The 23,066-nt window shown below is 44.5% G+C and overlaps 1 protein-coding gene across 2 annotated transcripts in view; it reads left to right on the plus strand.

The window, feature by feature from the left end:
- The first annotated feature begins 6,372 nt into the window (after positions 1 to 6,372).
- LOC128577457 (solute carrier family 41 member 3-like) overlaps positions 6,373 to 23,066 on the plus strand; it is a 36,148-nt gene continuing 19,454 nt past the window's right edge. For both annotated transcript variants that reach the window (XM_053579691.1, XM_053579692.1), the window contains exons 1-3: positions 6,373 to 6,659; positions 11,566 to 11,673; positions 22,116 to 22,187. In XM_053579691.1, the coding sequence (XP_053435666.1) occupies positions 6,465 to 6,659; positions 11,566 to 11,673; positions 22,116 to 22,187 (375 nt within the window). In that variant the 5' untranslated portion in view covers positions 6,373 to 6,464. The remainder of the gene's footprint in view (positions 6,660 to 11,565; positions 11,674 to 22,115; positions 22,188 to 23,066) is intronic.

Here is a 23,066-nt window from a genome sequence, read left to right on the forward strand (position 1 = left end):
ACATACTTTAATGTTTAACACTTTGACTGCCGTAACAAAGTACCATAGCCTGGGGGTGGGGAGGTGCTTAAGCCACAGAAATTTATTTTCTCATGGTTCTGGAGGCTGGAAGTCCCAGATCAGTGTCAGCAGGGGTAGTTCTTTCTGAGGCCTCACTCATGTCTTCACATGGTTTTTATTCTGTGTGTGTGTGTGTCCTATCTCCTTTCAATAAGGACACTAGCCATATTGGATTAGGGCTACCCTAATGCACTCATTTTAATTTAATTCCTTGTTAAAGACCCTGTCTCCAAAACAGTCTCATTCTGTGCTGGGTGTTAGGACATAAGCATGAAAGTTTGGAGGGGGACACGATTCTGCCCATATCAACAACCTAAAAGAATATAACTAACAAAAGGGTAATCTTGACATATGTCATTTTATACACATCTGAGTAAATCAGTAGGAGAGATTGTTGCAAGTAGAAATGCTTGGCCAAAGAGTATGTGCATTTGGGACTTCGATAGACATCACCAAGTCACTATCTGGTAGTAGGACTGTCACATTTACTCCAGAACAATAAGGGAGTGCTTGTTCCTGACATTCATGTTTATTTTCAACCTCTTTGAATTTAACAATCTGCTGGATGGAAAACTGTACCTCATTGTATTGATTTCTATTGCTACTTAACAAAAACTGCAGTAGTGCATACTTACTGTCTGAGGGTCCCTCTGGTCCAGAAATCCAAGCAGAATTTGCTGGGTTTTCTGCTTCAGGGTCTCTCCCTGGGCTGCAGTCGCCATCCAGGTTCACCCACATGGTCACACTTGGCAGTTGTTGGATGCAGGGCTCAGTTCTCACTGTTGTCCCCAGGGGCTGCCCTCAGTGCCTCCCCACATAGACGTCCCCAGCACAGCAGCCATTTCACCATAACATGCAGTCTGAAAAGAACTTAGCTTGCTAGCAAGATGGAAATCACTTTCTCTGGTAACTAGTCACAGCAGTGGAGTCCCTCAGTTCTGCTTCTGTTATAAGTGGGCTGCTGGGTTCAGCCCACACTCCAGGGGAAGTAACTCACAAGTACATCACATGGAGGCAGGGAAGGTGGTGGCCTTCCCGAAGGCTGCTGGTCACCACATCCTGTAGCTGGACTCACATTTCTTATTATGAGTGAGAGAGGTTGAGTGTCTTAGGGAATTGATTCTTTACTTGCGATATGGACTGTAAATATATTTCTCAGTTTTCTTCCATTTATCTTTTACCTCTGCTTTTAGTGGCTTCTTACTGTGCAGTCTTTTGGTAATTAGATTTATCTTTCTTTTAAGACTCTGAGCCTGTGTCCTTAGAAAGGGGTACTATCTCTCCTATAGGTCCCCACCCGACATACCTGCATGGGACAACACATGTTGAGGCAGGGATGTGTTCACAGGAAGAAGGGGAGACTTCACTCTGCCACGAGCCTGCTCTTTGAATGGCATACACATAGATCAGAAGTTCCAGGTGGCCATCTACAGACAATGTGCTGCTCTGAAGAGTGGCTCGTTGGGTCAGGTAATGTTCAGTTAGTGCAAACATTCAAAAAAATGGGAACTTTTCATTAGAAGTCCATATTCGGCTCCTTTTAACATCAGAAGATTTGGCCACACTTGGCACATGGATCAGTTTTCTTTTGCTGTGTGACAAATTACCACAAATTTAGCAGCTTAAAACAGCAGCCATTGCTTAACTCACAGTTCTGTAAGTTGGAAGTGCAGGCCCATTGTGGGCAGGGTTGGCGCTTGAGGGCTTGAAGGCTAAGGTCCAGATGCTGGCCAGGTGAGTTCTCTTCTTGAGCCGCTGGGAGAAAACCCAATCTCAAGCTTGTTCTTGTCAGAACTCGCCTCCGTGGTTATATTCTTCATGGATGCAGGACTACTGGGTCTCAGCCAGGGGCAGCTCTTGTCATCTTGAGGTCATGCCTGCTTATTGCCACCTGGCACTTCCATCTTCAAAGTGGAGCAGTGGAGACATCTCCCTTATGTGGAATATTTTTCACTCCTCCTTCTCTCATTTCAGGCAGTTTCCACTCCCTTGAAGAACCTGCTGGATTAGGCCAGGCTCACCCAAGTAATATCCCTTTCTCAAAGTTTGACAGAATTACCCTCTGGAATGCATGGAGCAGGCAGGAATGTGAAGAGTCTCCAGAAAAAGATAAGGGGTGGTCAGGAATGGGCCTCATGGAGTGGGCTGGAATGAGCATCATGAGCACCTGCTGAGAGGAATGGGCTGGGGTGATGTCTTCCGGCAGGGTTCATGGCCTTTCAGAGACATGAGACAACCTGGAAAGGCCAGGAGAGCAAGCAGGTGGCTGGAGGGGAAGGCTGTGGGGGTGTCTGGCTGACGGCCCACCCTATTTCGATGGCTTCTGCTCCACCCTGCAGTGAGGGTCCCATCCTGGGGCTCTGGGGATGGTGAACACACCATGCCCAGCACTGCACACCTGAGAGCCATGGCAGCTTGTTAACCGCACATACTCATGGCCTCGGGAGGAGGACAAGGCACACCTGGCAGGGCCACATGGGACAGAGGGAGCCATCAGGGGCTGTGGTAACAAGAGGGTGGGGCGCCCCTGGTTCCTGCAGGAGATGGGATTGGCTTATTTGTGGAATTCCACAGGGTGACAGAAACGGAAGCCAGGGACAAGGACAGACAGTGCCTGCCCTGTGAGTAGGAGGGCTGTTTGTCTGGAAGTCTTATCCATGGGAACAGAGTTAGGAGGGGCACCTGCAGTGAGGCTATTTGAGGCTCTTCTGGTTTCATCAGATGTCAGGCCAGCGGGTCATCGTGATCATTTTCAGCCTCTTGTAACTCTACCCGCAGGGGGTGGGCAGGGCTTCTTTTTCTCTGTTTCTGTGATTCTGTTTGTGTATTTGTTCATTCATTCACTCATCAGGCATCATGTACTGCATATGCCATGGGCCAACCAGACCGGCTCTGCCCTCGTGGTGCTCAGTGGGGTGTGTGTTGGCAGTTGTGAGCATCCGTGGGGACAGCAATGAGGGCTGTGGGTCCAGTGGTAGGAGTGGTTCTGAAGAGGAAGGCCTGAGCAGCAGGAGGGCTCTTTGGAGGAGCTGCAGGAGCAGCCTAGTTTGCAGAGGGCAGACGAGTGCACAAGTCCTTCATTTTCACCCATGTGTGGGTTTTGCCAGCAGAGATCGAAAGCAGAAGATGATGAAGATCCTTTCCAGTTATTTAAAATACAATTGGCCTCATCACTGAGGCCTGAACATGATGAGGGTAGAACTATTATGCCTTTAAGAATGACCACCTGGCTTAGAACCTGCCCCATGTCAAGTGACCCTGAGCAAGGAATTGGAGGCCTTTGTGTGGAAATTGCTCCTGGGAAAATGAGCAGTTCCTAGGGCAGTCAGAGGTGAAAGCTACAAATGTTCATATGCATTCCAAAGCCCTGTGCTTGCTCCCCCAAAATACCACCACCTGGAAGAACGAGAGTTTGGGAAAAGGCCTGTGGTCCTGAAACCCAGGTCTAAGCTGCAGTTGCTGATCCTGGGGTCTGTGGGGCCTAGGCTGCCTGTCCCAGACACCCCTGAGAGTGCTGATGAGCCCTGCACCTGCAGGCAGACCACCACCCATCTTGTGCTGCCCCAGAGGGGAAGGAAATGTTCAAAGTCTCCCTCAAACCCCACGCTTAACACAGGTTCTGTGTGTGGCTCAGTGCAGTCTGGAGTCTAGTTCAAGCTCTTTGGGATTTTTCTACTGTGCTACTGAACTATTTTTAAATCACTTTCTGGATTATGACCCATAAGCTGTGTTGATGTGTTTTGTTCTCAAGTTTCACAGGAAAGTTATTTTTCTCACATGATTACATTCTGTTATTGCTTTTGGTGACAAGTTTATTTTTTGATGGGTATAAAAGCAAACAATCACAGTAGTAAGAGTAGAAAATCATAAAATAAAGGTTACTTATAATTCCCCCACCCAAAGGCAACTACTTTTAACATTTTGGTATATGTCTTCTGTACCTTTTATGCATATGCATTTGTGTGTTCATATTTATTTATTTTTTGCAGTTTTTGGCCGGGGCTGATTTGAACCCACCACCTCCAGCATATGGGACCAGCGCCCTACTCCTTTGAGCCACAGGAGCTGCCCCTGTTCATCTTTATTTTTCATTCAGTTTTTAAAAGAAACTTGGGAAAAGTTTTTGTAAAGGTTTGTAGCGTATTTAATTGGACACATTTCCCTACATGAGATTATACATATGGTGGTTTATTTCCACATCTTCTGTGCTGATGAGGGTGATGACATGTTATGGTGACCACATCCAAAACCATACAAGAGGTAGTGACCCCTGAAGAAAATAGTCACTCTTCTGGAGGTTGCTTGGCTGTGTGCCCTTGGCCATCAACACCCTTCAGCAGCCAGCTTTAGCAATATTGTTCACAGAAACATGCCATTTCTCTCTGGTTCCTCCTGTTCAGAATCTCACTTGAAGGAACGATCTTCCCCAAAAAGGAAAAGGCTAGAATGGACATGTCTTCCCAGACTAAAAAAGGGTCCAGAATCCCTCTCTCTCGGGCAGTATACTGATGGCTGCCAAGGATTCTAGGTGAGAGAATTTCTCATGTAGGGGTTGTGCTTGTGAAGAGCATGCAGGGGTTTTTGTGGGAGATATATTAGAGGTTATCAGGGTCATGGTGAAAATGGTGTCTTTGGGCTGGAGCATAGGGGACATCTGTGGGACACACTTGGGGACTCCAGGCAGATTGGATGGGGGCTCGAGATGGCTGAGGCCAGAGGAAGGGTTGGTTTCTAGCAGAACCACTTGGGAGTGTGCAGCTGGGGAGAAGTGGGAGTGGAGGAAATGGCCGGGAAAAGCTGGCTGAGTTTGGGGTCCCTCGTAGAAGAGGGTTAGAGACACTGTCTGAAGGCTCAGGGAGAGGCTGACCTGAGAGAGAGGCTTGGGAGTCGTTGGTATAACTGAAATAAGAAAAATCAAGGAAGGGGAGGGGGCTTCCCCTGAGCCCTAGTTACGTACTGCTAAGTGACAAGAATGACACTTAGTGGCTTATCTGAAGCCAATAGTTCAGTTTGATCCCAAATCTGTAAGTGGGGCAGGGCTTGGTGAGGATTGCCATGTTTCCCTGGCAGCAGCCCTGGAAAACTCACTTGTATGACGGGCATGCTGCTACTGGCTGTCTCTGGAGTCCTCAGATGAGCCATTGGCCATACCACTGACAAGGGCTTCTCTGTGTGACCACTTGGTCTTCCTCCCATCATGGTGGCTGGTTTTCAAGCACAAGGCTCAGAAACTGACTGGTGCAGTGTCTCTTCCTCCATGTTCTCCTTGTCAGGCTATCAGTCACAAAGTAGAGGGGAGGGACAGAAACCCCAGCTCTCAGTGGGAAGCCAAAGGAGTTCAGGGCATGTGGGGAAGAGCCATAGTCTTGGGGAGGCCGTTAGGTTCTAGACTGGTACAATCTGTGGATGCCAGGCTGAGGTTTGGACTTGAAAGTGGGTTGACTGTCTGGTGGGGGAGAACCAGGAAAGATGCTAAGAGGGTGATGCTTCAGAAGTGGGAGCAGAAGTGAGTCCCAAACTAGGTGGGTACCCCCGTGAGGCCCATAAGTGTGAATATGACCCTCTGCTTTGGGCCTCAGCTGACTATGGCCCCCATCCCTGCTCTGGTCTGCCCTCCCCTTGGGCCTGGACATTGTATTCCTGGTGCCTGTGGAATGTGCAGGGCACATACGCAGCATTAGAACTCCAGGAGCCAAAGGGGTTTCAAAGCCACTCTTCTGAGTCAGGGTGGTCAGTAGGGCTGGTCCTTCTTGGCGTTTTTTCCTGTGAGCACAGCCCCTTCCTTTGGCCATGAGCCCCTAGACACTGGGATTGAGTGACCACTGGGTGTGGCTTCCTTCTTGGGGACCTGCAGACTACTGACCGTGAGGAATAAAATTCCTGGTCTGAGGAGGTGGTTTCTCTCATGCTGAGGTCTCTCCAAGCCCTTCTCTGCCAAGAGCAGAGCAGCCCAGGATACACGTGCGGCAAGAGGTGATAGACTTCTGCATGGGTGGTTGCCAAGGCCAGCCTCACATGCACTTAGGCTCTCTGTTCAGCCTTAGCTGGTGTGGGCTGGGCTGCTGTCAAGGTCAGTGTTTGGGGACAGTGAGCCTCTGTGGCAGGCTGGCAGAGGGAGGATCCAGTGAACACGTAGCCTCTCTGAGCAGAGCCTGCCCTTTGAGGAGTGGACAGTAGGGGCTGGCAGAGTCTCCAGGAAGAGGCCCGGAGTCACCTGGCCCTTGTCCCTCATTTGTTTGTGCTGGCCCTCGGCTCAGGGGCTGTCGGGAGCCCTGTGCAGGCACAGGGTACCTGGCAACTGGGAAGCCTCTGTCTGCGTGGACTTCGTCAGAAGAGTATCCTGGTGTTGGCAGGAGGACAGGCTCGGACTGCTTTCTCCTGGGAATGTGGTACCTGGCCTAACCATGGTGTTCACCCAGCTGAACCTGGAGTTCCGCTTTCAGGGCAAGAAGCTGCGAGGCTTCAGCTGTGAGCTCACCCGGTTCCCCCATGGCGTCCTCCCTGAGTCTTTCTTGACCGTCACGTGCCAGATCATGGTGCCTTTCTTGCTGTCTGGCTTTGGCATGATGATGGCTGGTCTGGTAATGAACACCGTCCAAGTGCGTACTGGGTGTCTGAGAGGTGGTGGGAATGGGGCGGGGGTGGGGGGAGAAAGGGATCAGAGCCTCCTGGTGCCCAAGGCAGGGCAGGCTGGGGACACTCGGGACCTCCTGAGGCGGGACAGCCACCCTGGGCCTGGCCTTGCCGCCCAGACCCCAGGGTCAGTGGGGCTGGCAGAAGGGCATACTGGGCACTTCAGTGCCAGGCATTCACAGGGCAATGAAGATTCTGAAGACCCTCCCCAGAGGTTAGCCTCACCCATTTGGGTGGCTTAAACTGACTACTTCCAGAGAACGTGGGCTCACTCGGCAGGGTCTTCTGCTCACCAGTAGAGGGGATTCTCCAGTCACTTGCTGCCTCAGTTTCCTCATCTATAAAATGGGGATAATGAAAGCTCCTACCTCATAGAGTTGTGAGGGCCAGACGATGGAGTGTGTGTGCCATGGTCCTTGTGTGGTGACAGGGCCCACCCTTCCAGAGTCCTGTGTGGAAAGGCAAGGTCCAGAACCTGGTGTGGGGTCCAGGCCAGCGAGGGGAATTTGCTGGGAGAGGGTTGCTCCTCATAGTCTTTTTATACCTTGGGCTTCAGGTAGGGTGTTTGAGTGATTGAAGTGTTTTTCTATGTGTCTATTTACAGAATCAGTGTGCTATTTTAGAAAGACTAGAAAATACACATAAGTGACAGATGGTGTCCATTGTCTCTTCAACATTATGTGTATCTATCGAGACTGGTTTCTGTGTTCCTGTAAATATATGGAATCATACTGTATAATGCTTTCTAATTTATAAATTTAATTTTTGAATCTACTAGGACATCATGTTCCTAAATGTACAGGCCATCCTCATTCTCTTCCTAACAGCCACACAGCATCTCACTATGTGCCTGTGTCTGAGGTGGAGAGGGATGGTCAGTACTCACAGGGTCATCTAGCCTTCAAGTGTGGGCTCACAATGCCTCCAAGGTGGCTTCTTCTTGCATGTCTCAGTGTTTAGGCCACTTAACCCCTCAGGGCTAGGATAACCCATTGCATATTGGCCAGTTTGTCTCTAGAAAATGTGTGCTTCTTTGGGCTTGCAACCTAGATACCTGTCTTTTCCTACTGATAGCTTCAGTGAGGTCTCCTTTAAGAACTTGTCCACCAGTCCCTGAGACCAACCACCCTGCCAATGTCGGGGAGAGAGACTGCCCTGAGTCTTCCCTTTATGACCTTTGTCCACCTTGTGTGGAGGATGGCTTTGAGATTTTCCATCCTGTCATTAGTTCCTGACCCATCCACTGCCCCTTACAACTGGGGCCTCACGACGGAGCATAGAAGAATCCTCTCTTCTTCCTTACCATTTTTTTTTTTTTTAATACAGCATCTCACTTTGTTGTCCAGGTTACAGTGCTATGGATGGCATCAGCTTAGCTCACTGCAACCTCAAACTCTTGGGCTCAGGCAATACTCCTGCCTCAGCCTCCTGAGTAGCTGGGACTACAGCTGCCCACCACAATGCCTGGTTAATTTTTCTATTTTTAGAAGAGACAGTGTCTCACTCTTCCTCAGGCTGGTCTCGAACCCGTGAGCTCAAGGGATCCTCCTGCCTCAGCTTCCCAGAGTGCTGGGATTGCAGGCATGAGCCACCATACCCGGCCCCCTCTTCTTAGTACCTCAGTTGCTTATACGTATTTGTCAGTCGAGAGTGGAGGCCTGTGAACGAACTGGGAACATTCATTCTTCCCAAGGGTCAGAGCATTTGTGAAGAGGTGGAGGAAGCAGGGCAATTTGAATTGAACCTTAGAGGATAATGTAACAATTTTCAGCAAGCAGCAGACATTCCAGGCAAAGGGATGTGTGTGCCAGCATAGATAAATGGTATTGTGCATTTGTGAATAGTGGGGAACAGGTGGCTGCTGTCGTGGGGAGGGAACGCTGGGTAGGCGTGAGGGGCCCTGTCTGCCCAGCACAGGGGCCTGTGTTGCGCACCGAGTATGGCCTCTCTGTGCCCTGGCCAGTCTCAAGCCCTCCTCTAACCCCTGTTAACTTGGCCGTTTGGCCATTCTTCAGGCACTCTGAACTGTGTTCTTGCAAATCTGCTTTGGAGGACGTAGACTTGCGTGTTGAGTATACTTGGTAGTGGGGTTGGCAGTGAAGGGTTGCAAGTGTCTGAGTGGCTTGATCATCTTGTGTCACAAAACTCAATCCTGGTGTGTTGTTAAAGATGACCCAGAGAGTGAAGCTTGTGTCAGTGAGGGAGAGCTGAAAGGCTGTGGTCGTAATTCAAAGCCCCCATGTACAAGAGCCATTTCTTCAGCCTCACCTGTACCAGGGACACATGTCTGTAAAGTGCTGCTGGAGGAGGCTGTGGCAGAATTTACTAGAGTTACAATGACTTGAGCGTCAGTTTGGAGACAAGAAGGGGTTGAGTCCTGGCTGGCAGAGCAGGAAGGATGGGATGGCAAGGAGCAATCTTGAGTTGGAGGTGCCTATGTGTGTCCAGGGATCCGTCAGCAACTGGACTTGTGGGTCTGACCCTTGTAAGACTCTGAACCAGGGGCACTGAGAGGTACAGCACAGGCCTTCGTCCTAGTCAGTGTGTGTGCTTTTGGCTGTGCACAACAGGAAACCCACCTCAGAGCGAGCTGAAGAACGAGGACACTTCTTTCTTACCTCTGTGAAGAAGTCTGGAAATAGAACAGCTCCAGAACTGGTTATTTCCCTGGATTAACAGTGTTCCCAGCACTTTCCCACCTTACCGTTTGTATTGGTTTGCTAGGGTTGCCATAACAGAGTACCACAGTCTAAGTAGCTTAAACAACAGAAATTTATTTATTTATTTTTTAATTCTGGAGGCTGGAAGTCTGAGATGAAGGTATTGGTGGCTTGGTTATGGACGCTGTCTTCCCTGTGTTTTCACATGGTCTTCCTTCTGTGCGTGTCTCCCCTGATCTCCTGTTCTTAAGGGAATAGCAGTTATACTGGCTTAGACTCACCCTCATGATCTCATTTTTCCTTAATTATCTCTTTAAAGAGGGGTCATATTTTGAAGTCCTGGGCATTGGGACTTCAACATATGTATTTAGGTCTCTTGTTTGTTAACTTTGCCTCAGAATCGTTTCCCTCCTGCTTATGTGATACCTCATGTGTCCAGATAACACTTTGCAGATCTCACTGGCCTGAAACTTAGCATAACTCACACCCTGGTGACCACTGGCAAGGAGGCTGGGATCTTGGGAGTCAAGGTTCCTCCCACTCCCTCACCCCCTTGAAGCCTCTGTCTAAAAGACATGGGTATGTGGAGAAGGCAGTAGAGGCAAGTCAGCCATGGGAGGGCGGGGACATGGGAGAGGAGGAGAACAGGAGAGAAGGCAGGGGCCCATGGTAGAGACCACACTGGGACCATCAGGACCATGAGGATGGCATCTCAGAGGCCCATCTTAGCAGGTGTTTTCTGTATGCTACGTCAGTATGGGAGGACAGGATACCCCATAGAGAGAGAAAGTGGGGCCCACCTACTGGGAGAAGTCAGCGACTGGGGGACAGGCCCCAGCATGTGCTGGGAACTCATCCAAAAGGTACTGGCTGGGAGAGTGGGAGAAAGGCTTCAGGGCAGGATGGGCCCAGAGGAGTCTGTTGTCACTTAGGGGCTGGCACTAGCCAAGACTTCTGTGTAGGCAGAGTCATGCCAGCATGTGGCATAGGAGGTAGGTGCAGAGTAGGATGTGGTTACAGCAGGCTGGCTTGGGATTGTGTTGGTCTTGCTGCCCCATAAGCACAGGCTGTGCCTCCAGGGAGAGTGCTGGAGCCCCACACCCCCTCTGGAGTTTTAGGAGAGAGCAGACTCAGAACTCTGTCAGGGCTGGGTCAGGACTCTGAATTTCACAGCTTGATAAAGAAGGTTAAGCGAGAAACTGAGAGGTCATTCTCCATTTTCTCTAGGCCTGGGGTGCCATTCCTAGGTTGCTTCTGGGAGACTCTTCTGGCCTAGGGTCCAGAGGAGACCCCAGGCCACCTGTCTCCCTGCTGAGGAGACAGGCATTTGTTTTTAGGCCCCGAATTCCAAAAGTAGCAGAAACTTCTAGAGTAGGAACCATACAACTCTATCAGGGCCAGGCAGGGAAAGTAAATCAGTAGGGTCAGATGGGATATTAAAAATTAATTTTGGTGGGTGGCGCCTGTGGCTCAAAGGAGTAGGGCGCTGGCCTCATATGCCAGAAGTGGTGGGTTCAAACCCGGACCCGGTCAAAACTACAAAAAAAAAAAAATATTTTGGGGAGCAATCTAATTGCATGTTGAACAGGTAAGAATCATTTTCATCTCCACAAATAAATGTTTTCCCCTTTTACTGAAGCATGAAGCCCTGCATCTAATTATTTATTTAATTTTTTACATTTAATAGAGACATAGGATGGAGACGTATTCTATCTTATTTAAAAAATCCCAAACCCCACGGAGTGCTTGGCAGTGCCTCAGCTCAGTGCCAGCACCTGGGAGCAGAGTGGTGGGGCCCATGGGAGCCTGGGGACGACAGCCCCGGGTGAAGACAGGGCCACTCCTCAGCCCCTGCCCTCTTGCCAGGTGTTATGCAATGTTCTAGTTCATGAGAAATCCCCTAGCTTTGGAATCAGTAACTGGGTCACCTCTTTGCAAAATATATCCTGCAGACCAGATGACCTCTTTAGTGCCAGATGACCTCTGAGCTGGCCCAGCCCCCAGCTTGCTTGAGGCTGCTAATGCTGACTGAGTAGATGGTATTAAAACATTTCATGGTTTCATCATTCTTTTGTTTATAGTTTAAAGCCATTTAAGAAACTACTCTGTCTTGTTCATTTTATAGAAAGTGAAAAGAAGCTTGCAGAAGGTTCTCTCAGGAAGCTTGAAATGTGTTTGCATTTATCTCCTTATTCTTCCCCCCTACCCCCAGCACTGGCCTGTGTTTATGGAAGTCAAAGACCTTTTGACTTTGGTGCCACCCCTGGTGGGCCTGAAGGGGAATCTGGAGATGACGCTGGCATCCAGGCTGTCCACAGCTGTAAGTGTCGGGCACACCCCCACCCTGGGTTCCCTGGGCATGCTGGGGTGGTTGGAGTCTCTGAAGAGATAGTGTGGTTGGGTTTTGGTCTCTCATGACGCTGTCCCAGTCCCCCTGGCCCATCCTCCTGAGTTCCAGGGCTAGGTGGCACTGCTGATGAGAGACATGTCCGGTGCTCTGATCCTCCTTTGACCTGCATATCAATTGGTGGCATGTGAACCTGTGACCTTTAAGTCTGCATGCCACCATGTTCACCCCACAGTCACCTGGACCCTGAGCCCACCCTCCACACAGGCACACAGGAGTCTCAGGGCATGGCGTGGGCCTGAGACAGGAAGGTTTGAATCACCCAAGCGCACTACCTCTGTTGGTGGCTTCTGTTCTCCAGATGCCTCACTGAACACCTGGCCCCTGGAGGGTCTTCTCTAGGCAGTTTAAATAGCACAGTCCCCAGTGCTGCTGGCTCTTTTCTCCCTGTCAAGCTCCCCCAGGGGATGGGAGTTCTCTAACCCTCTGCTACACAGAGTGGTTTCTCCCTTCCCTTGATACTCCAGTGGGTATGATGTGTTCAAGGAACCAAGACAAGAGTGACACAACCAAAATGCAGGAGGTGAGGGCTGTAGGGCATAGACTGAGAGTTGGGTGGGGTATGAGTAACTGAACTGTGACCCCCAAGGACACCTAGGCCCTGATCCCTAGAACGTGTGCATGTGACCTTACATAGAAAAGGGGTCTTGTGGGTGTGATTAAGTTAAGGACTTTGGGATGGGAGATAGTCCCGGGTACAGAGGTGGCCCAGTATAACCACAGGGATCCTGATAAAGGAGGGGGAGGGGGCATTTCAGACAAAAGAGAAAAGGCCTGAGTGATGCAGCAGTAAGAAAGAAGGTACTGTGCTGCTGGCTTGGAAGATGCAGGGAAGGCCTGACCAAGGGGTACAGGACACACAGGCTCTCTGTGTGTGGACAGGCAGGGACTAGCTTCTACTCTGAAGCTTTCAGATGGAGGGAGGTTCTGCCAGGACCTCAATTTCATCCCCGTAAAACTCATTTCAGTGTCTTGACCTCAAGAACTATAAGGGGATAGATTAGTTTTAGGTCACTAAACAGCAAGAGTAAACTAACACATTTGTCAGATGCAGGCATGACCAACCTGCGGTCCACAGGCAACATGTGTGAGGACATTTTTGCTTCTCTGTGGTGTCAGATATGATGAAAATGGTGCATGGAGCTGTTTTTTGCTCATCAGCTTTTGTTAGTGTTTGTGTATTTAATGTGTGGTCAAGGACAACTTTTTTCCTATAATGTGGCCCAGAGAAGCCACAAGGTTGGACACCCCTGGTAGACACTTGTAGGGCATTGAAATGTTTTAAGCAACTGGTAACATGATGCAGGCATGCACAAGCACACACGTACAAATTTCTGTGATAGGCATGCACACATGATGTGTGCACAAGTATTTTGGTCAGTGTTTAGGGGAAGTAGAAATGTTGATAGTAATCTCTGCTGTGTAGGCATCTCAGTTGTTATATTTTTGTTTTCATAATGCTTAATTGCATTTGAACCCTTCTCTACAATGATCATATCTTAGTGTTGTAATTCTTTAAAAATGGATAAAACATAGGAAAAAGAAGTAGTATATTAATATTATTCATTACAGAAGTCTGGCAAAGCAGAACAGCCACATTATCATCATCATAGAACTCGTTCATTTTTTATTTAATCACCTTAAGGTATAAAAGAATACAATAAAAACTCAGAAGTTTCAAGTATGCAGGCCAGTGACTCTTGTGTAGCTGTGACACCAGTTGAAATACAGAATATCCCACCCCACTTCTGGGAAGGCTCTTGTTTTACTGTGGTCTTGTCTTCCCCCTCTCTGTTCTGGGTCCTTCTGATCTGGCTTCAATCTCTGTAGATTAATCTTGCCTTTAACGCCTATGCATGACTTTTAAAATGCACTTAGTGTAATAGGAAATAGAAGAATATTTCATTTACATCATTCTGCATGTTCTAGCTAATGTAGTAAGCTAGGAAAGGAAATAGGAGCCATAAATATCGGAAAGGAGGAAAAACATTATTTACTAATGACATGCTTGTCTTCATAGAAAAATATACGGAGATCAATTAGAAAACTGTTAAACTAATAAACACTCAGTAAAGTGGCCCAGTTTCAAAATATCCAGATGAAATAAACCATAGGCATTATCATACATAGATATATATCTCTATATTCCTGTACACACTGGAGATAATAATTTACAGAATATAATTAGAGAAGAGATATCCTATAGACTGTTAACCCATTTTAAAATAGTTTCAGAATAAGCCTTCAAAAGAACTTGTAGAAATAAAACGACAAACCTTGTACAAGGAAATATAAATTTTGAGACAGTTCTTAAAGGGAAACAGTTAATATTGTAAAATTATCAATTCTCTTTCATTTAATGTATGAAAGTAATGTAAGTGTTCCTAATAATTAATAAAGCTGAACATCTTTTCATGTGCTTATTGGCCAGTTCTTTGGAGAACTGTCTAGTCAAGTCCTTTACTCATTTTTTAATTGAGTAGTTTGGTTTTTAGTTGTTGAGTTGTAGTTCTTTCTATATTTTTGATATTAACCTCTTATCAAATACATGATTTGCAAATATTTTCTCCCATCCTGTAGGTTTGTGACACACAACCACTCTGTTGATTGTGTCCTCTGATGCACAGACGTTTTTAATTTTCATATAGTTCATCTACTGGTGTCATATCCAAGAAATCATTGCCAAGTCCAATGTCATGAAGCTTTTCACCTATGTTTCATCTAAGACTTTTGTAGTTTTAACTCTTGTTTAGATCTTTGATCCATTTTGTGTTGATTTTCATACTCAAGCAACTTCATTCTTTTACATGTGGTTGTCCAGTTTTCCCAGCACTATTTTTTGAAAAAAAAAAAAAAAAAAAAAAAAAAAGGAGAGATCTTTTTTCCCCATTGAATGTTCATGGCACCTTTGTGAAAAATCATTTGACCATATATGTGAGGGTTTATTTGTGAGCTGTAGATTTTATTCCATTGGTCTACATTCCTATCTTTATTCGATTACCACTCTGTTTTGATTACTATGGCTTTGTACGAAGTTTTGAAAGCATGAAGTATAAGACTTCCAACTTTTTCTTTTTCTTGAGATTGTTTTGACTATTCAGAGTCCCTTGAGATTGCGTATGAATTTTAGAATGTATTTTTCTATTTCAGCAAAAAAAAAAAAAAAAAACAGCATTTCGGTTTTGAAAGGGATTGTATTAAATTTGTAGATTGCTTTGGTTAATCTTGACATCTTAAAAATATTTCCTTAGTCTTTGAACATGGTATGTCTTTTCATTAAGCAACACACCCTTGATTTGTGATTTCTTTAATTTTCTCAGGAATATTTTGTAGGTTTTTTTTTATTTATTTATTTTTATTAAACCATAGCTGTGTACATTAGTATGATCGTGGGGCACCATACACTTGGTTCATAGATCGTTTGACACATTTTCATCACATTAGTTAACATAGCTTTTGTAGTTATTTAGTTATTTTGCTAAGACCTTTACATTCCACATTTACTAGGATTCACGTATACCCTTGTAAGATGCCCCGCAGGTATAATCCCATTAATCCCCCTCTTTCCCTCTCCCTCCCCCTCCCTCCCTCCCTTTCCCCTTTCTCCCTATTCTTAGGTTGTAACTGGGTTATAGCTTTCATGTGAAGGTCCTACATTAGTTTCATAATAAGGGTGAGTACATTGGGTACTTTTTCTTCCATTCTTGAGACACTTTACTAAGAAGAGTATGTTCCAGCTCCATCCATGTAAACATGAAAGAGGTAAAGTCTCCATCTTTCTTTAAGGCTGCATAATATTCCATGGTGTACATATACCACAATTTATTAATCCATTCGTGGATCGATGGGCACTTGGGCTTTTTCCATGACTTAGCAATTATGAATTGGGCTGCAATAAATATTCTGATACAAATATCTTTGTTATGGTGTGATTTTTGGTCTTCTGGTTATATGCCCAGTAGGGGGATTACAGGATTGAATGGCAGATCTATTTTTAGATCTCTAAGTGTTCTCCATATCTCTTTCCAAAAGGAATGTATTAATTTGCATTCCCACCAGCAGTGCAAACATCACCCTGATTCCCAAACCAGGAAAAGACCCAATAAGAAAAGAAAATTATAGACCAATATCACTAATGAATATAGATCAAAAATATTCAAAAATATTCTAACAAACAGAATCCAGCAACATATCAAACAAATCATACATCATGACCAAGTCGGTTTTATCCCAGAGTCTCAAGGCTGGTTCAATATACGTAAATCTATAAATGTAATACAGCACATAAACAAATTAAAAAACAAAGACCATATGATTCTCTTAATCGATGCAGAAAAAGCTTTTGATAACATCCAACATCCATTCATGATCAGAACACTTAAGAAAATTGGTATAGAAGGGACATTTCTTAAACTGATAGAGGCCATCTACAGCAAACCTACAGCCAATATCATACTGAATGGAGTTTTGTAGTTTTTAGTGTACACATCTTTAATCTTGGTTAGTTTGTAAATATTTTATTCTTTTTGATACAATTATAAATTTAATATTTTTTAAGTCCTTTTTGAATTTTTCACTGTTAATATATAGAAACACAACTGATTTTTGTGTGTTAATTATTATCGTGCAACTGTGCTGAATTCATTTATTCTAACAGTTTTGTGTATGTGTATATGTGTATAATCTTTAGGGTTTTCAACATGTAAAATTACATCATATCTAAATAGAGATAATTTGCTTTGTCCTTTCCAATTCGTGTATATATATATGTGTGTGTGTGTGTGTGTGTGTTTGTGTATATATATATATATATATATATATATATTTTTTTTTTTTTTTTGCCTAATTGCTCTGGCTGGGACTTCAATACTAAACAGAAGTGGACTTCAATACTATGTTGAACAGAAGTGCTGTTCCTGATCTTAAGGAGAAGTTTCAGTTTGTCACCATTAAATGTGATGTTTGCTATGAGCTTTTCACATATGGCCTTTATCATATTGAGGTAGATTCCTCTTATTCCTACCTTTTTAGGTGCTTTTCTAATCATGGAACGGTGTTGGAATTTTGTCCATGAATCTAAATAGTCATGCTTTTCTTTCATTCGTTTTTTTAAAGTGGTATATTACATTAATTGTTTTTTGTATATGGAACCATCCTTGTATTCCAGGACTAAAACTCCACTTGCTTATGGTATATAATTCTTTTAATATGCTGTTACATTTGGTGTATTGGTATTTTAAAAAAAGATTTTTGAATTAATATTCACCAGGGATATTAGCCTGTAGTTTTATTTTCTTCTAGTGTCTTTGTCTGGCTTTGGTATCAGTGTAACTAACACTAGTCTCATGTAATGAATTTGGAAGTGTTCCTTCATCTTTAACTTTTTGGTAGAGTTTGTGCAGGATTGGGGTCAACTGTTTAGTAGAATTTGCCATCTAGCCCTGGGTTGTCTTGTTGGGAGGGTCTTAAATACTGATTTAAATTTATTTATTTCCTTCCTTCCTTCCTTTCTCCCTCCCAGTGGAATTATCTGTCGGTATTAATTTATGTTCAGATTTTCTATTTCTCTTGATTCACTTGTGGCCAGTTATATGTTTCTAGCAATTTATCGATTTAAATTAGGTTGTCTAATTTGTTGGCCTACAATTTTCATAGTATTCTCTGGCTCCTTTTTATTTCTGTAGATTTAGATTTAATAGATTCTGTAGGATCTGATCAATTTCTAAGAGTTTCTTTTTTTTAGTCAATATAGCTAAATATTTGTGAATTTTGTTGATTTTTTTTTTTTTTGAGGAGCCAATTTTTGGTTTCAGCGAGTTTTCTCCATTATTTTTCTTTTCTCTGTTTTATACATCTCTAATCCTTACTTTCTTTTATCTTCTAGCTTTAGGTTTTTGTTTATTTTTTTTCCTAATTTCTTAAGGTATAAGTTTATGTCATTGATTTGAGATCTGTTTTCTTTTCTTATGTAATTGTTTACAGCTGTAAATTTTTCCTTTAAAACAGCTTTTATTACATCCTGTAAGTTTTGATGTGTTGTGTTTTCTTTTGTTTCCAGACAATTTCTAACTTTCTTTGGGATTTCTTCTTTGAGCCATTGGTTGTTCAAGGGTGTGTTGCTTAATTTTCACACATCTGGAGATTTTTTCAGTTGACCTTCTGTTATAATTAATTTATGATTGGAAAAGATACTTCATATGAATTCAGTTTTCTTAAATTGATTAGTACTGATTTTCTGGCCTAATGTAGTCTATCCTGGAGAATGTCCCATATTCACATTTCATTAAGAAAAATACATAGTATTCTATTATTTGGTGGAATGTTCTGTATATGTCTGTTAGGTCCAATTGCTCTTTAGTGTTTTTCCAATCCTCTTTTTCCTTACTGATCTTCTGTTTGGTTGTTATATTCATTATTGAACGTGGGGTATTGCAGTCATCAACTATTATTGTAGAGCTATATATATATTTTTTTCTCACTCACACTCTCTCTGTCTTCTACTTTTTTTTTTCTATTTTTTTCGGAGGTGAGTCTTTCTCTGCTGCCCAGGGTGGAGTGCATTGCCATGATCATAGTTCATTGCCGCCTTAAACTTCTGGTCTGAAGCAATCCTCCTGCCTCAGCCTCTCAAATAGCTGGGACTATAGGCATATGCCACCGTGTCTGGCTAACTTATTTATTTTTTATTATTTTAAACTGAGAGTCTTGCTGTGTTGTCTGAGCTGGGCTTAAACTCCTGTCCTCAAACAGTTCTCCTACCTCAGTCTCCCACAACTCTGAGATTATTGGCATAACCCACTGCACCCTGCTGAGCTATTTCTTCCTTCAATTCTGTCTATATTTGACCCATATAGTTTAGGAGCTTTAATGTTTGGCATAACATGTTTATGATTGTTCTATCTTGCTATTAATTTGACCCTTGTATTGTTATATAATGTACCTCTTTGTATCTTGTTACAATTTTTTGACTTAAAGTGTATTTTGTCTAATATTATTATAGACATGCCTGCTCTCTTTTGGTTGTGTGGAATATATTTTTCCATTCTTTCACTTTCAACCTATTCATGTGCTTAGAAAATTAATTTCTTATAGGTAACATATAGTCGGATCTGGACTTCTTATTTTATTTTGTTTTTTAATCATTCTGCCAATCTATATCTTTTGATCAGAGAATTTAACACATTTACATGTGAAGTAATTACTGATTAGGAAAGATTTACGATTGCTATTTTGTTTCTGTATGTCTTATAGCTTTCTTGCCTCTTATTTTCTCTCTATCTCCTTCATCTGATTTGTTGATTTTTTGGTGAAATATTTTGATTCTTTGCTTAATTCCTTTTTGTTTATGTTTATAGATATTTTGTGGTGACACAAGGATGACCTGTAAAATCCTCAAGTTACTACAATGTGTTTTAAACTGATACCAACTTAACATCAATTGCATACATAAATGCTATTTCTTTATAGCTCTGCCTCTAGATTTATAATTATTTTTATTCATTTGTCTTTGAATCTTATAGAAATAAAATATTGAGTTACAAACCAAAATTATACTATTACAGTTTATCATGTGTTTATTTTTGTTAGAGAACCTTATGTTTTTATTTAGCTTCAAGTTCCTGACTGGCATACTTTTATTTTAACTTTAAGGAATCTCTTTAGCATTTCTTGTAGGGCAGATCTAATGATAACAAACTTCCTCATCTTTTGTTTATATGGGAATACCATTTGTGCAGAATAGTTTTGCCAGATCGAGAATTCTCTGTTGACAGTTTTTGTTGTTTTTGTTTTCTTCTGGCACTTTAAATGTATCATACCCCTACCTCTGGTCTACAGAGTCTCTTTTGAGAAATCTACTGGTAGTCTTATTGAGGATATCTTGTATGTGATGAGTATCTTTTATCTTGTGGCTTTCAAGATTCTCTTTTTGCCTTTAACTTTTGAATAGTTTATGAAGTATCTCAGTGTGAGTCTTTGGGGGTTTATCCTACTTTGAGTTCATTCATCTTTTCATATTTCTGTGTCTTTTCTCAAATATTGTAATTTTAGGCCATTGTTTCTGCAAATAAACTCTTTTCCCCTTTGTAAGATTCAAAGAGATTTTTAAAAATTGATTTAATCTGAATCTGTTTAGGAAGGGCCTCTGAGCCACTTATGCTGGGGTGAATCTCGGTTGCTCTCTAGTTGCCCCAATCTCCCAGTCATCTCTCCATGAGCTCCTAGTGTGTGCTCAGAATGATCCCAAGCTGCCAGCCCTGACATCCCTAGGACCTCCATTCCCTCTGCCTTGATGGAGACCTGCTCCCCGATTGCCCCTCCTGGGTGGTAACAAGCATTGCTTTCTTAGCCAAATACAGGTCAGGCTCCTCTGAGCCTCTTCTCAGCTTGACTGCTGATCCCATTCTAGCAAAGGACCTACTGTGCCACCTCACTGTGAACCCAACCCCCATCTCCAACTAGCTCCTCTTCCCATTCTTGACACCTCATCAGATCACTGTCCCCTGACTCCTAACTGAATTCTTCTTAGCATGGTCCATCTACTCCCCTATCCTGCCTACTGGCATGAATCTCCACTTTTCCCTAGTGTATTTGAAGTTGAGTTTAATCACCCCTTATTGCAGTAGTCTTGGATAAGGTCTTTCTCCCTGACAGTGGCCTACCTGTGTGGTGATGGCACCACTGGCCTGGCCAGCATGCTGCTTGCCCTCTGGGCTGCCTCGTGTCCTGCTTTCATCACTGGCTCAGTGGATTCATCTGTCACCTGCAGCCTTGTGAAACATACCATCCAATAGTCTTCTCAATACCCAATCCCACCACCATTGTGGCTGGTTTCAGCATCCATGTGGATGGCTCATCCAAAACCCAGCCCTTCCAGTTGGGGGATGGCTTCAGCTTTGGGGACTTTCTCCTCTACTCCACATAAGCTTCCACTGTACCTCCTAGAATAGAAATGCTTCAGACACGCTCAGATCTTAATGCTTCCACACCCTGCCTCTAATTGTGCTCCTTCCCTCCACATCCTTCCTCTCCTGCTTCTCTGTGTCTCTGAGCTCCCTGGACCTTGCTCTGCCTTTGTTCCCCTTGTTCCCAGTCTCTTCCCTATGCAGCCATCAGTGGGGAACGTGCTCCTGGATTCTAGGGAGGAGCCCAGGGAGTGCTTTCATAGTGAAGGCTGGGCTGTGTGTGGGCTATATGGGTTAGATACTTATTTTTAACTGTTTTACAGCAGGTGAAAAGAAAACATTTTTAGTAGGGAATGCTTTTTCTGATTCATAGCCAGGGGTCATATGGGCCAGCAGCATCCCCCTCATCTAATGAGACCAATGCCAAAGACAGAGTTTGATCCATTACCAGAGAATGTGAGTTAGAACATCACCTGGGTACATGTGGGTCTCAGTGAACACATACCTGTACATTATGTGTGGCCTCAGGTGTTTTGTGTGTGGTGGGTTCTGCTGCCCTCTCTGTTCTGCCTCCTTCCCCGATTGTTCCTACAGGGGTCCCTGAGGTGTGTGCTGTACCCACACTCAGGAAGAATAGACTGAGTGAGGCCTGGCCAGTCAGATGATGTGTCCCAGCCATCAGTTATGCTGAAGACAAAAAGGATCCCCTGTTTTGTAAAAAGAAAAATAATTATCAAGTGTGTTAGCAGTAGGCACACTTTTATTTTTTTCACTTTGCCAATCAAGAACTTAATTAACTGAGTAAAGGGAACTAGGAAAATACATATATTCACTTTGAAACTTTTTCTTATTCATGTTTTGAATTTTGCCAGCAAGTACCATGCTTTTAGGAGCCAACTACCATTTTTCTTTTTTGTTTTTTATTCTTTTCTTTTTTTTTTTTTATTGTTGGGGATTCATTGAGAGAGATGTGTGTTCCTTAAACAAGGTGATTTTGCTGAGGCAGGATTGTGGGTGGTAGAGGCTAGCTGGAAGGAAGAGGGACAGACGGCTGAAGAGAGGGGGACCTGGCTAGAAGCCAGTTTCACAGCAGGAGGCATTTCCTGAGGTCTGTGCATAAGCTTGAAGCTGGCCTTGAGATTGCCAGCAACCCATGTGCATGTTATGGCTGTGTGTGTGTGTGTATGCATCCATGCAAGTGTGCATGTGCTCACATGCTTGTACCTGGGAGGAATGGTCCATCATATCCATCTGGTTCTCAAGGGGACCTCTGCCCCTTGAAAGGTTCTTCTCTCCTCCCCACACAAAAGGAAAGTTTAAGAGTAATTTGTTCTGCCACCAATGAAATGGTGTGTGCTCATTTCTCTCCCAGGAGACTGCCTTTTCCAGGCAGAACTGACCTAGCCGTAGGCCCAGCCAGACCCACCTTTTTTCCTTTTCTCTTCACTCAAGGCCAACACTGGACAAATTGATGATCCCAAGGAGAAACACAGAGTCATCAGCAGCAACCTTGCCCTCATTCAGGTGAGTATCCACCCTGTGAGATTGATAAAGGGCCTCCCCTTTTGAATCTGCATTCAGGTCTGGCCAGGTAGAAAAGGTGAAGGCTGGGAGCCCTTTTCCTGCCCTTTGGACTGGCTCAGCCTGCCTTGGGAGCATCATCGTGCCCCCGAAGTAGATACCTCTTCAGGGCCCTAGGCTGCTCCAGCTTCCCCACTCCCTTTTCCAAGCCAAGCTTCTGGAATGGATCCCCAGTTCTTGACCCTCTCATCACCTGCACAAGTTATCAGGGCTCTCACGGTGCTTCCCAAGGCCACAGGACTCCTATGATGGACAAATGCTGTTGTTACCTTTGATACATGATCTTATTATTATACTTACTCTTCCTGGGGCATCTGTGGATCCTTCCTGTGTCTCTGCCAATTCCTTCTCACCCTTTTAGAGATCCTCTTACTCTTTAAGTTCTTTATGCTTATATCCTTCTGCCAGGCCCTAGTTGGGCTACATTCTCATCCTGGGACCTGGTTGCAGGTTCAGGAGGCCCAAGGCAAGGGGAGATGAAGGCAGGTGGAAGGCTAAGGCCTGGAACTGGGTAGATAGAAGCCATGTCCAGCACCTTCTGTGCCCTTCTGGGTGGTGGCAGCACAGAGATCCTGGACCCTGGCATTACACAGCCTGTCACTTGTCAGCTGGGTAGTGTTGGCCAGGGCCATGTCTCTCTGGCCATCAAATTAGGATGATAACCACTCTGTATCTCACCGGGCTTCCAGAACCTCTGTGTCTAACTCTCTGCCGGGCATCCCCATGACAGCACAGCCACCTGGTCTTGTTGTCTTCCCTCTTTCTTCACACTCACCTCTCTGGGAGTCCCTGACTCAGTCTAGTTTGTTGCTTGAAAGCTTG

Source organism: Nycticebus coucang, chromosome X (genome assembly GCF_027406575.1).
Source record: "Nycticebus coucang isolate mNycCou1 chromosome X, mNycCou1.pri, whole genome shotgun sequence".
In the NCBI taxonomy this organism is placed as follows: Eukaryota; Metazoa; Chordata; class Mammalia; order Primates; family Lorisidae; genus Nycticebus; species Nycticebus coucang.